Source organism: Prionailurus bengalensis, chromosome D3, assembly GCF_016509475.1.
Source record: "Prionailurus bengalensis isolate Pbe53 chromosome D3, Fcat_Pben_1.1_paternal_pri, whole genome shotgun sequence".
NCBI classification, from domain to species: Eukaryota; Metazoa; Chordata; class Mammalia; order Carnivora; family Felidae; genus Prionailurus; species Prionailurus bengalensis.
The window spans coordinates 66949344-66964530 of NC_057356.1; the positions used below are offsets into that span (position 1 = coordinate 66949344).

Genomic DNA, 15187 nt, shown 5'->3' on the forward strand with positions numbered 1-15187 from the left:
GTACAGGGTCTGCCAAGATGATAAAAATAACACACGAACTTGCTAAACAGTAAACTCTGTAAACTGGAATTTGAGACACCGAGCAACAGCTTTAAGTCAGTATGACACAGGAAGAGAGTGCCAAGAGCAGGGAGAATAAGAGACTTTAAAAATGAGGTTGTTTGCAAATGCAAAATCAATTATGGTACTAGTCTTAGCCACCTAAAGTATTTTAAATCTATTCTCCATCCCACCTGACCAGTTTGATTTCATTGGTAGTTCTGAATTACCTGTTAACTTCTCTTCTCCTTCTGAGCATTAGCATCACCTCCACTCAATCATCAATTACCTGGTTACTGAGAACAGGTTATATAATTGCAATTTTCTAGAATATAAATGTGTAGCTTTAATATATTTCTAACAATCTTCCACAGCTAAAGCAAAAATAAAATTAAGTTCTTTTGACAGGGGACCTCTAGAACAAGTTTAAAAGCTTTCTTAAAAAAGGCTGCCAGAGAGCCAGTAAAAGATAGTCTGTTAGTGTCAACCTAATATTCCAATAAAAGATTCAAAAACTTTCTGTGCTGTGCTGTATGACATCCTACCTGACTGGTAACTGGGACAAAAGTTGATGGTGTTGTTCCTTTACCATTTCCCCCTATATTTTCTTATTTTTTTTTAATTGAAAAAAAGTTTTAATGTTTATTGTTCTTTGAGAGAGAGAGAGAGAGAGAGAGAGAGAGAGAGAGAGAGAGAGAGAGGAGAGAGAGGTTGAGCATGGGAGGGGCAGAGAGAGAGGAGACACAGAATGTGAAGCAGGGTCCGGGCTCTGAGCCATCAGCACAGAGCCCCACTCGGGGCTGGAACTCACTGACCATGAGATCATGACCTAAGCTGAAGTTGGACGCTCAACTGACTGAGCCACCCGGGAGCTCCTCCCTGACATTTTCTAATTACTACTACTACCACTACCTTAAAACTACCAACAAAGATTTACTTTTTTACTGCATTATAAAAATTGTCAAGGGGCGCCTGGGTGGCTCAGTCACTTAAGCATCCAATTCTTGGTTTCAGCTCAGGTCATGACCTCATGGTTTCATGAGTTTGAGCCCCGCATCAGGCTCCACGCTGAGTGCAGGGCCTGCTTGGGATTCTGTTTCCCTCTCTCTCTGTCCCTCCCCCTTTTGCAGTGTCTGTCTCTCTCAAAATAAATAAACTTAAAAAAAAGTGTTTTCAAGCATACACAAAAGTAGAGAGAACAGGAAGTACCCACCAACTAGCTTCAATAATTATCAACATGTTGCCAATCTTGCTTCATTTGACTCTGGCTCCACCCGCAGCCCACCCAAAAATACACACCCTACCCATATACACATTTATTCTAGACATGCTACTTGACCCATACTTTTATACACATCTTTAATAACGTCTTTCAAAATAAAATCACAACCTTACAAAATTAACTTCAATTCTTAAAAACTACCTAATATCCAGTCTATATTCAAATTTCCCAACTGCTTCAAATGGTTTTATTATTGAACATTTCAAACATACAAAAATAGAGAAAAAAGTATAATGAATTCCTATATACCCATCACTCAATTCAATACTTTAATACTCCCATCCCAGATTATTTTAAAGCAAATCCCATACATATCATTTTATCCATATACAGCCTGGTATACAAGATGTCCTTTTACAGTCTGATTCAGAATCCAAACCTCAGTAGGTTCTGAATCCACTGATTCAGATTCCAAGCCTCACACTATGCTTAGCTGTCTCTAAAGTCTCCTTTATTTATATGTGTGTGTGTGTGTCCATATATATATATATATATATATATTCACATATACTATATATATATATATATATCCATATATACTATATATACAGTCCATATATACTATATATATGTGTGTGTGTGTGTGTGTACACACTAAAGAATAATGTATGTATGTGTATGTGTGTGTGCATATATAGGTATGTGTATGTGTGTGTGTGTGTGTATATATATATGTACATATAGGTATGTGTATGTGTGTGTGTGTGTGTATATATATGTATATATAGGTATGTGTATGTGTGTGTGTGTATATATATATACATATATATATATATATACATGTATATATAGGTATGTGTGTGTGTGTATATATATATGTATATATAGGTATGTGTATGTGTGTGTGTGTGTGTATATATATGTATATATAGGTATGTGTATGTGTGTGTGTGTGTGTATATATATGTATATATAGGTATGTGTGTGTGTGTGTGTGTGTGTTATACACACACACACACCCCTATATATACATGTATATATATATATGTATATATATATACACACACACACATACACATACCTATATATACATATATATACACACACACACACATACCTATATGTACATATATATATATACACACACACACACATACACATACCTATATATACACACACACACATACACATACATATTCTTTAGTGTATATACACACACACACACACACACATATATATACATATATATATACACACACACACACACACATACACATACCTATATATACACACTAAAGAATAAATTTTATTCTCCCCCACCCTCACTTCTTCTTTTCCAATGTCATTTTCTGTTGGAGTTACCAGGACTTTTGACCTGAAGAATGACCTTACCTTCTAAATGAGGCATATTGCTTCCTCATGGTACGAAGTTCTGTTGTTCTATCTCCTGTACACGTTTTAAGCTGGTAATTAGCTATGCAGACTTGATTAGATTAAGATTCAAATCAGATTCAGACACAAAACTTCAAGGGGAGTGCTACATACTTTCCATTGCACCACATCATGAAGCAAGTTTGCCCCATTTTCAGGGATGCCAAGATTGAACAGGAATTCAGCTCATGTCAGCCGATCCCTCCACAGTAACATTCCCCCATCAAGCTTTGACCTAATGGTTTTAGCATCCATTGATGGTTACCTAGAGTGATTATATAATTAGAGATTTGAAAAGAACAGTTTTCTCATCCATTATTCCCTTTGCTTATATTAAAATTTTTCCTTAAAAAACTCGACCATGTCAATATTGGGTTGCCCTGAAATCAATGACTCTTTGCCTTTACCAATTTCAGAATAATGAATTGGTGCAACTCCAGCAGTTTATTTCAGCATAATTATAAACTTGATCATGTATGTGATGGTTTTGAGTCCACTGTAGTAGTTTTTAGATGCCAACATTATCCTATCTTTAAGGCCAAAGAATCTCTTCAAATTGGGGGACGGAGGTATATGTTTAAAAGAAGAAAATGCTGACTTTACCTCCAGATTTACTGTGAGGCAGACCATCTGCATGACTAATACATACAGGAAAAAAAACATATATCAGAAAAAAGAAATCCATGAACACAGAAATAGAATATATTAGGATAAGAGGCCTAGCACTGAGAAGAATTCTGACTGCACCAAGAGGAAATATTTGATTTTTGTCAGCTGAATTGTAGCACACATCCTCGCCATTCTACAAAATCTTTCCGAGTAATACTCCCACTGTCAATCCACTTCTACGACCCCCCAACCTTACAGCTCCACAGAATGACAGAAATTTCTCAAAATCTGTTTAAAAAGAAAAATAATTCAGTCTCTCACAATAACTCTAATAAGCAAGGAGGATCTTTCCCTCCCCACCCCTTCTGTCCTTAAAAACATAAAATGTTCTCATCTTGCTGTCAGTCTGGAAGTCAAAGATAGGGTGAGGGGGATACTCTCAGAGACCACTTCATTTGTGTCTGTCCATGCTGCACTTGTCATTCCACAAGTCCTGCTATGAGCTGCTTACTGCTGTCCCTGTATCAAGGTAATCTGGAAAATCAATGCATGAAGGCGTCTCCTAAAACTTGTTATCATGACATGGGTAAAACCGCACAGAAACTGCTTTCATCACTATTTGACCCTTAAGAATCTAGGGACACGATGCTATTATCAAGGTTATACCCTTTCTCATTCGGTTGTCTCCCTGTATACGCAGTATCATGGTTCCATAATGACTGAGTGCTGCAGTAAGGTCTACACAGAGGAACTTGTTCCAGGACACAAACTCAAATATATTCACAGTTCTCATGGGAAATTCCATGACTGTGTCAAGCTTATTCCTCTAGGATTTGCTATGCAATAAACTAGGATCACAGGCAAGGACCACATAAAACTTCTTTGAGACCTGTCAATGTTCCTTATAACTGGAACAAAGTCCCTGAGGATCTTCATGGTGGTGAAGAGCTCAATATATTAATTCCCGCAAGGTCACTGGAGTTTCCTCTTCTGAGGCTGCAGTATACTCAACATGATTTTCATAAACCTGCTTCATGCCAGTAAATGCTCCATATTTCATTACCTCAATCAATAACAATTGTGGATCAAGAGAGGGTTTGAGGAGTTTTCTATCAGTTGCATATAAATTTATGTCAGTCGTTCACAGAAGTTCACAGGGCTGAAAAGCCTCTTTGGGAGAGGCTGGCATTTGATTTCAGGGATGGCCCTATCAGGGTCAAAAAAAGCCCCCCCTACCCATCCCCAAGCTCCCACTGCTTTGTTTTTAAAATCTGTCTTTGCCTTTGTCCTAACACTCCACTTCTTCACCTCCTTCACAAGTATTCAGGGAGCTGCTGCAGGGCCCTCGCTCCAGAGGGGAAGGCCAGATTCATCACACAGTAACTGATCTGTTCACAAACAGCCTCATGTAAGTACTGAAGGGTTAGCTGGTGCTTCGGGAAAGAAACCAGCAGTAACTGAGTAACACTGCACCAGAGAAAGTACTCCACTGCCTAATTTCTTCTCTCTCAAACGGACTGAAAAAGTGACAAATTCAGAGATACTCAGAGTTCCATAATGGTGCTGCAGATCTCATGGATGAGAACATCATTCCAAAGCATAACACTGCTGTATTTGGAGTATTTTGTGGAACTGGTGTGTGTACCCACCATATTTTCTGCAGCAAAGCCAGAGTTTCCACAGAACCTCACACATTTCAGATAGCCCACATCACTGGCATAGTCATATACTGGACAGGTCTTCAAGATAGGTCTCATAGACACCAAAAGACCTTCACAGTTAGCTCTTTCTTCAGGGGTGGTGACAGAGTTAAAATAGCAATGAAAGACAAGGGTCAAAGAGATTTTAACACACCCCAAACAAAGAAAACTGGATATGAACAGCCATGGAAAGTGTGCACAAGGGGTTCCACAATCTGTGATTTTCTCAGAATTTCTCTGCCACACATCTGGCCACCCACCGGCATCCTTCAGCTCCAAGTAAAACTGCTTCTTTCCTTAGTTCAGATCTTTGTATGATCGATCCAGATAAAAGACAGCTCCTGAGAATCCACTGTGGCTGACTGCCAACAACCTGAGAAGCAAAATGTCTCACCTGGGTTTTGAACATGCCAGAGGCCATGTAAGCATTCCTCCTGACCACACCTCCTCAGCCTCTGTAATTTCCCCTCTCATCCCCAAAGGACGATCTCCATGCTCTCAGACCCACGGACATCTTTCAGAAGGAGTCAGGCAGCAACAGTGCAGTGTTGCTCAAACTCTTAGGTAATCTCCGGTCTCTAAACCCACAAGCTGTGAGGAGACAAATGGGACTCCTGATGACCAAGTCAGATCTTTGACTACAAGGACTGGCTTTGGTCATGGGCTAGCTTCACTTTGGGGGCACAAATACCATCATCTGGCTCTGGTAGAGCCCAGAGTCCTGGACCATGCTGTCCGGCCTGCTTAGCTATTCATGAGTGCTGCTTCTATTATCTACTCCAGAGCCAAGTCTGAGTGCTCAGCAGGGATGCTAAACAGCTCCCCTAACTCCTTCTCTGTAGTCACAATGGTTTCCGCTGTGCTGGAATGGCAACTTAGCATACTGGTGGAATCAGTGTTCTCACAGCACATCCTCAGTTAAATACACCTCCACTTGGTAGTGCCTGACAAACAGGCCATGCTCTCCTACTTTTCTGATTATGGCTTTACTGAACAGCTGCACTGATTCAGTGGCTTATTCAAAGCCTTAGAGAAGACAGATACACAATCAAGTTCAACAATTAAGTGTTATTTTTAGATCTGACTAACAGGATTTAAAGAGTCTAGAGTTATCTATCAGGCCAGAAACAGGCTGTTCCCACTCTGTGTGTGTGTGTGTGTGTGTGTGTCTCCCCTAAGTGCTGACGCCCATATACAGCTTCACTGCTTAAACAATGGATTGTCAATCAAATACCACTTCATCCATTCCCCAAAGCCCAAGCCTGGAACCCTTGATCTCCATGTTCGGTCGCTCTCAGCAGCCTCTGCCTTTCACCATCTCATCCATGGAGTAGGCCCAGCTCAGTCAGACAACTACCACAACATGCTGCCCTTTATATGCAAGTCATGTCCTATTATGCCATTTGATACAATCCTAAGAGTCATTCACAGCTTCCCTGCTTCCTGGCACAAGACATTCCAGGCTCACCTTTTCCAACTCCCCTAGACCTGGAATCAGCCATTTCTTCAAGGAGTCATGAATCCCTCTAGTGGAAAACAGTATTTAACCTGGAGAGTAAGACTGTTCAATGGTGCTGAGTTGTCACTGATTCTACGCCTTGTATTTAGACTAAACTTACACACAAGCCTGGTAAATAAAAAAGAAACTTACAGGCAAAGGAAACAGCTTCCCATTTACTTTTATACATAGACTATTGGGATAGTTGTCTTCTTGAGGGCAACTTGTCTCTGCCAGGCAAAGTCTGCATTAAGAAAAAAAAATTCTTATTAAAGAGCATACCCAAACATGCTTATGTATTTTCAAGTTCAGGACTATATGCACATAGTTAGCAAGTATAAAATTAACAGAAACCTTCAAACTCACCTCAGCTGAACCTGGACTGTATAATCTCTCCTACCACCTGGCAAAAAATCCCTGTTGGAAAGAGAAAGAAACTGGGTTAAGAAGGTAAAACAAGAATTCGCAAAACATTCTAACCAGAAAGAAAGCATTATTAGTATTTTTATTCTTATCTCTGAAGAGGAACAATACGCTACCAACAGCACAAGCCTTAATCAAAATACTGTTGTGATGACAACCATCATTCACTTAACATTTGGTCATGTCCTTACAACAATTTTAAGGTATTTTCAATTCACAGGAACTTCTCATGATAGTGTTTATTCCAACAGGCAACAGATTTGGTTAACATGAGAAGGAGCACCCTCAGTTCTAAAAGAGTTTAATAAATTTAGCTGTTTGTTTATAATGGTTCTTAACCCTGGCTGACCATTTTAATCATGTGATTTTTTTTTTTAACTATATAGACCCATTCACCAGATAGTCTATTGTCTGCAATACAGACTGAGCATTAGTTTGGCTTTTTTTTAAATGTTTGTTTATTTATTATTATTATTTTTTATTTATTTTTGGGACAGAGAGAGACAGAGCATGAACAGGGGAGGGGCAGAGAGAGGGAGACACAGAATCAGAAACAGGCTCCAGGCTCCGAGCCATCAGCCCAGAGCCTGACGCGGGGCTCGAACTCACGGACTGCGAGATCGTGACCTGGCTGAAGTCGGACGCTTAACCGACTGCGCCACCCAGGCGCCCCAAATGTTTGTTTATTTTTGAGACAGAGAGGAACAGAGTGCAAGCTGGGGAGGGGCAGAGATAGAGAGGGAGACACAGAATCCGAAGCAGGCTCCAGGCTCTGAGCTGTCTGCACAGAGCCCAACACGGGGCTCAAACCCATGAATCGTGAGATCATGACCTGAGCCGAAGTCGGACGCTCGACTGACTGAGCCACCCAGGCGTCCCTAGACTGAGCATTAGTTTTTACAGCAGGTGATTCTTATATAGAAGCAAAACAGAGAACAAATGCCTAGAGCCTTGGCATCTCTGTACCACAGCAACTTTATAATCAAATATCCAATTAAGGACACAGAACGTCTTAGAATTTCTAGGTGAGAACCTAAAGGAGTGCCAAATAAAATATTTCTGGCACTGAACCTTCCAAAGCCTCGCCACCCCAACTGGAGCCTACAACGCAGCAGCACTGTGACTGTTTGGGAGCTTGTCGGAAATGCAGAATCCCAGGCCCCACTACAGACCTACAGAATTAGAATCTGTGCTTTCCCATGATCCCCAAAGGACACGAAAGCACGTTATACTGTAAGAAGTAAATCTTGGGACCCTGTCAGAGAGAAGCATATTAGAAATGAGTTCCTTCTTGAGAGGGCATTTAGCCCTCACCTTGCTTTAACTGGGTCAGTCTTCTGCTCCACTTTGTTCCCTCGAAGGCAGTAAAGCACAACAGTGACCAGCTTGAGTTCTACAGTCCGGCAAATTACTGAACCTGTGTGTGCCTCTGTTTCTCCATCTGTTCAAGATGGAAAATTGTCGCACCTCCCTCATGGAGGAGTTGTGATGATTAAATGTGTTAATAGCACATGCAAAGTGCCTGGACAGAAAAAGTGCCCAACAAGTGTGAGCAGCCAGCTGCTACCATTACTAACTCTGCTTGCACGTTCCCTTGCCAATAGCCTCCACCCTTCTCAAATGTCTATTCAAAACCTCCCAGTATCCTAGACAACACTGACCTCTTGTGAGTAACCCATATCACTCCACTCATGAAAATCGAGAAACATTTCACAGTCTGGGTGCTGGTTCTACCACAAATGAAGACTCCGTATTTGCTCTCAAAGGTGTCATGCTAGTAGGTTAACAGCTAGTAGGTAACAGATACATACGACTAAAATGTGTTAAAGGTTACAGTAAATTCTGAAAAACAAGTGCTACAGAAAAGATGGAAGTTTAACTCTGTCTTGAAAGTTCAAGGCAGGGGGGCACCTGGGTGGGTCAGTCAGTTAACCGTCTGACTTCGGCTCAGGCCATGATTTTGCAGTCTGTGATTTCGAGCCCCATGTCAGGCTCTGTGCTGACAGCTTAGAGCCTGGAGCCTACTCTGGACTCTGTGTCTCCTTCTCTCTCTGACCCTTCCCTGCTTGCTCTCTCTCTCTCTCTCTCTAAAATAAACATTTAAAAAATTGGGGGGCGCCCGAGTGGCTTAGTCGGTTAAGCGTCCGACTTCAGTTCAGGTCATGATCTCACGGTTTTGAGTTTGAGCCCCACATTGGGCTCTGTGCTGACAGCTCGGAGCCTGGAGCCTGCTTCGGATTCTGTGTCTCCCTCTCTCTCTCTGCCCCTCCCCAGCTTGCTAGCTCTCTCACTCTCTCAAAAACGAACATTAAAGGGGCGCCTGGGTGGCGCAGTCGGTTAAGCGTCCGACTTCAGCTCAGGTCACGATCTCGCGGTCCGTGAGTTCGAGCCCCGTGTCAGGCTCTGGGCTGATGGCTCAGAGCCTGGAGCCTGTTTCCGATTCTGTGTCTCCCCCTCTCTCTGCCCCTCCCCCATTCGTGCTCTGTCTCTCTCTGTCCCAAAAAGAAAATAAACGTTAAAAAAAAAAATTTTTTTTAAATAAATAAAAAATAAACATTAAAAAAATTTTTTTTAGTTCAAGGCAGGGGTGCCTGGGTGGCTCAGTCGGTTAAATAGCTCACTCTTGATTTTGGCTCCTGTCATGATCTCACAGTTTGTGAGTTCATGCACCATGTCAGGCTCTGCACTGATGCAGGAGCCTGCCTGGGATTCTCTCTCCCCTCTCTCTCTGCCCCTCCTCTGCACATACTCTCTCTCTCAAAATAAACATTAAAAAAATTTTTTTAATTTATTTTTAATGTATATTTATTTTTGAGAGAGAACGTGAGCAGGAGAGGGGCAGAGAGAGGGGGGGAGACACAGAATCCAAATTGTGTCTCCAATTTGTCCTGGAGACACAAATCCATGCTCTGAGCTGTCAGCACAGAGTCCAATGCAGGGTTCAAACTCACAAACCATGAGATTGTGACCTAAGCCAAAGTTGGACGCTTAACCAACTGAGCCACCCAGGCGCCCCTAAAAAAAAAATTTTTTTTAAAGTTCAAGGCAGTTATCACCATTAGTTCAATAAACTAGAAAATCGGGTTTGCACAGCAGTGGTTCTACCTACTTCTATTTAGACACACTTCCATCAGAAACAGTGGTCACCACTGCAGTGATTCTCAGCAAAAAAAAAAAAAAAAAAAAAAAGCGGGGATCGGGTGAAGACCAACTGGAGATACGTAACAAAATCTTGTAGTGGTGGGAAACGTTTGTAAAAAGAGAAACGGCAAAAAACAGAACTACAAGGATAAATGGGAGAATGATATAAAGAGTTTTAAATAGCTTGTTTAAGGATTTATACTTTATTCCAGGAAGGGAAATTAACATCAACTGGGAAATGCAATGGGCTATATATCTTTACAAACATGATGAGTAATAAGGAAGCATCTTCTGACATTCAGTTTCTACCAGTCACTGGTCTAGGAACTTTCACATGTCCATCCCATCCATCAGATATGAAGCAGGAATTACTATATGCCAGGCACTGTGACAGGCTTTAAGAATATGAAAATGAGTAAGATGTTGCTTTCATCAAGTTTGTAAATTCAAGTACTCAAATAAACGCAAGGAGGCTTCAATAGAAACTAAGTACAAAGCGCAATGAGAGACAAAGTGTGTGTTGGGGGAAATCCAGAAAGGCATCATAGAAGAGCTAAGCTTTAAACTGGCACTAAGATATGCCCTAGGACAGGGAGGAAGAGGATATGCAAAGGGACAGAGCTGTGACAGCCCAGTCGGGAGTATAAGCTGCCAGGGAGATGTGAGGATACAGAAGATGAGCGGCACAAGAAGCTGGAGACAACTGCCAGGCAACAGAGTGTGGACTTCACAAAGTATCACTCCAGGGTTTTTAAGCAGAAGAGAGAGAAAACTGAGTGGGCTTTAGAAAGATCACAGGGTCAGCTGGGAGAGTCAGGGGACCACTGCAACTATACAGGCCAAGATGAAAACTATTTCAACAGGAACATCACTGAGTGATATTTAGGCATAAAAACTGACAGGACTCAATGACTGGCTACAAGAAGATAGGATAAGGGAAGGGGACCATCTAGGCTGGACCCAGGTTTTGGAATGGTGCCAGTGGCTTCACGTTGCTGCTACTCAGCAGGTTAAAAGGTAAAGCAAGTTCTGGCATTCAATCGCCCCAACCACGGAGTGAGGTGGTGATCATCTTTCCAATTTTACACACTGTACAAGTAAGATTCAACAGGCTTTCATAACTTACCCACCTAGGGGCATCCAGACCTAAGTGGCTGAGCCAGAATTCCGATTCCAACTGGTATGACTCTAAAGACCATGCTAGCTCCCTCAAGGGAGAGTTGCATCGAATTTTAAATCACAAAAGAGACATAAAAGAAGGATCAGTGGAGAGCAGCAAACTGATGAGATGTGGTGGAGGCAGTGTGGGATAATACAACGAGGGCTCTGTCCGGGCAGATCCTATGGCACTGATGAAATGGGCAACAGGAGAAAATATACCAAGCAAAAATCTCCTTGAAGCCAGTTTATTTTTTCAACATTGCACCCCTGGTGCCTGGATCATCATAGATAGTAAATAAATATCTGCCGTGAGACTAAATGAATGAAAGAACAAAAGACAAATAAGCAGGTTTGGGAGGAAGGCAAGTTCAATTCTGGATGTGCCGTGTTCGATGTGCCTATGAGTCATCAAAACAGGGCAGTGAGTAAGGACTCCAGGGCAAAGCAGAGATTTTGCAACCACCAACATAAAAACAACAAAGCACATTCACGGATACTATCAAGGAGTAGTGAGAAGAGAATCACAGACTGATTCCCGGGAACATGTAAGAGAAGTCAGTGTGAGGAGCTGAGCCGGCCTGATTAGAGAGGCAAGTGGAAGGGGTAGTGTGAAAACCAAGAAGAGAGCTGAACTCACTGATCAGTCTTCACCAAACATAATATAAAAAGAACCAACCCAAACCTGAATGTATTAGAGCCTCATTTAGACCTTACTACCATTACAGGCAAGGGGGGAAGCTGGATGCACAACAGCGATTCTCAAATTTGTGAAACACTGGAAACACCTGGGGAACTTGAAAAACTGGGTTCCATCTTCAGAGATTCTCTAATTGAACTGGCATGAATGAAACATGGGTATTTAGAGCCTTAAAAGCCCCCCATGTGATTCTAATACGCAGCAAAGTATTCTGAACCACAGGCATAGAAGTTCAATGACACCACAAGAAGTGCATCTGGATCCAAAGCCAGAATGTGTAATATGCTACAGAATCAATGAACTACTATTTTCAAAGAGGATAGTAAGAAGCATTGTAAGAGAGGAAAGAGAGTTCCTTGGAGAAGTGATCAATTCCAGAACTTGGGCAGAGAAATGACAAAATGAACCTGAAGCATCCTGTGGTGCCCAAAAGTAATAGTGCTCAGAAACAGATGGAGACATACCAAAGAGCACAAGAGCCAACCGGAAAGAACAGCCAATGGCCAAAGGTAAGGCAGTTTGAACAATATAAATTACCATAGCGCTGCATTATAATCCAGAATACTCAAGAGCCTACACGGATACAAGTAAATAACTGAATAAATGGGAGAGAAGGGATAACTCTTCCTTACAAAAGAATGACTCTAATGTGAAAAAGAGTAAGGACAACAGAAAATGACACCATCGAACACAGAACGTTTAGGACAAAGTAACTGCTGAAGGAAAGGTCCATCAGAGAATGCTGAATTGGTGGACAAAAATCTGACGAGAAACAGAACAGGTGCCTGGTCTCAAAGTATCTCCCTTAAGATTTATTACTAACAAAGGAAAAACCAGCAACTTAGTTTTTCCAACTTAGATTTAGTGCCAAAATCTAGTAAAGGGTACCTTACCCAAGTGATCGAGGTTAATTAACACACCAAAAATAAGATGTAGCAATATTATGTAGCCTGATATGATACATTAAGAAGGGCATATAACCTGAGGTATTCTTGCCAAAAAACGCATAGTCTCATGACAAAACATCAGACAAACCCAAAACTGAAAAACATTCTACAAAATACCTGGCCAGTGCAGTTCAAAAGTATCAAAAGTTATGAAAAACAGGGAAAAACCAAGAAACTGTCAAATACCGAAAGAAACTAAAATGACATAACAATTAAATGTAATTTGGTATCTTAGACTAGATCTAGCAAAAGAAGTTCATTAGCAGAAAAACTGGTGAAATCTGAATAAAATTTATAGTTAACAGTATTATACCAACATTAATTTCTTGGTTTTGATAACTGTTCTTATGGTTATGCAAGATGTTACTATTAAGAAAAGCTGGGTAAAGAGTATATTCTCATAACTTTTCTATGAATCCATAACTACTTCAAAGTATAAAGTTTTTAAAAGTCTTCAGAGATAAAGAAGTCAAAAGTAATTACATGGCTGTGTTTAAGTTCTAAAACAATCGAGAAAATCTGAATAGGAGCTAGCCATTGTTTTATATTAAAGGATTATTAATTTTACTGTGATTAGATTAAGAATTGATTTGAAATGTGTCTTGAGATATTTCTAGCTGAAATTATATAATACTTGTGATCTGCTTTAAAATCTTTCAGGAAAAGCGGGGGGGGGGGGGGGTGGGGGGGTGTCCACATACAGACTGCCAAAATGTTGATAATCACTGAGGCTGTTTAATGGGTACCAAACTTTCACTTCCATTTATCAGGAAGGAGATACTGTATTATTTAATTACACAACTCAGTAAACACTGGATGTTGTCTATACATGTGTATGTTTGATCTATTTTTTTTTCCTTTGGAAGGAGGGTTATAAATAGTCTTAGGTTTTTAAAAAATTTTTATACATAACATACATAAGATAAAATTTATCATGTTAACCATTAAGTGTATAATTCTGTGACATTAAGTATACTCACATTGTTGTGCAACCACCACCAGTATCCATCTCCAGAACATTATCAAAGTTTTTAATTGAGATTATTTAAATTTTAGTCATTCATTTTTTGACTACTTAATAAATTCACATAGTTCAAAGTTCAAAAAGATACAGAATGAATATAAACTGAAAAAGACTATCCCAGCTTTGGCCCTGGCCATCCAATTCCCCTGTCCAGAGGCAGCTGATCATACTTGTCCAGACATATTTTAGGCACTTAAGCAAATTACACACACACACCTTTTTAGGGCAATTGGTTGTATATTATTCACATTTTGATGCCTTGTTTTTGTTCACTTAAAAATGTATCTTGAAATCTGTATCTTTAAATCTACTTACTCTAGGAGCGCCTGGGTGGCTTGGTCAATTAAGCATTGGACTCTTGACTTTGGCTCAAGTCATGATCTCACAGTACGTGAGTTCAAGCGCCGCATCAGGTTCTGCGCTGACAGCACAGAGCCGACTCTCTCTCTCTCTCTCTCTCTCTCTCTCTCTCTCTGCCTCTCTCCCGCTGGCATTCTCTCTCTCAAAATAAATAAACGTAAAAAGAAATCTACTTACTCAAGGGGCACCTGGGTGGCTTATTTGGTTGAGTGCCTGACTGTTGATTTCGTCTCAGATCATGATCCCAAGGTCCAGGGATCAAGTGCCACATTAGGCTCTGTGCTGGGCTTGGAGCCTGCTTGGGACTCGCTCTCCCTCTCCCTCTCTTTGCCCCTCCCCCGTGCTCTTGCAAGCATTCTCGCTGTTTCTCTCACAAAAAATAAACATTAAAAAATAAATAAATCTACTTACTCTAAAGAATTTCCTTCCTTCGAAGACCCACCCAACACTCAGTTGAAGCTTTCCAAGACCACCAAGGTTAATAGTAACCTCATCCCTCCTATATATCAGTAGTTATTTGTAATTACTGAAATTGGATCTTTTCATGACACCTTCTAATGCCAAGATCATTTTATATATATGAGGTGGTTCACTAACAAGACTGCAAGCCAACTTGTAGAAAAAGGTCATGTTTTATAATATATGCTTTGTACCTAATAAACAGTAAACATTGATATCAAGCAAAGGATCATCAATGAATAACAAACAAAACTTAATGATATGGTTTTAGGTATAAAATATAATTTTAGGGGCACCTAGGTGGCTCAGTAGGTTAAGTGGCTGACTCTTGATTTCAGCTCAGGTCATGATCTCACAGTTTGGGAGTTCAAGCTCTGCAGCAGGCTCTGTGCTGACAGTGTGGAGCCTGCTTGGAATTCTCTCTCTCCCTCGCTCTCTGCCCCTCCCCCACTCATGCACGCTCTCTCTCAAAATAA

The 15187-nt window shown here is 40.8% G+C and overlaps 1 protein-coding gene across 13 annotated transcripts in view; it reads right to left on the minus strand.

Moving 5' to 3' along the window:
* Positions 1-15187, minus strand: part of PIAS2 (protein inhibitor of activated STAT 2) — a 101733-nt gene that overhangs the window by 38812 nt on the left and 47734 nt on the right. For all 13 annotated transcript variants that reach the window (XM_043558739.1, XM_043558735.1, XM_043558734.1 and 10 more), the window contains exons 4-5: positions 6866-6916; positions 6653-6743 (exon numbers count right to left, since the gene is read on the minus strand). In XM_043558739.1, coding sequence (XP_043414674.1) covers positions 6653-6743; positions 6866-6916 — 142 coding nt within the window. The remainder of the gene's footprint in view (positions 1-6652; positions 6744-6865; positions 6917-15187) is intronic.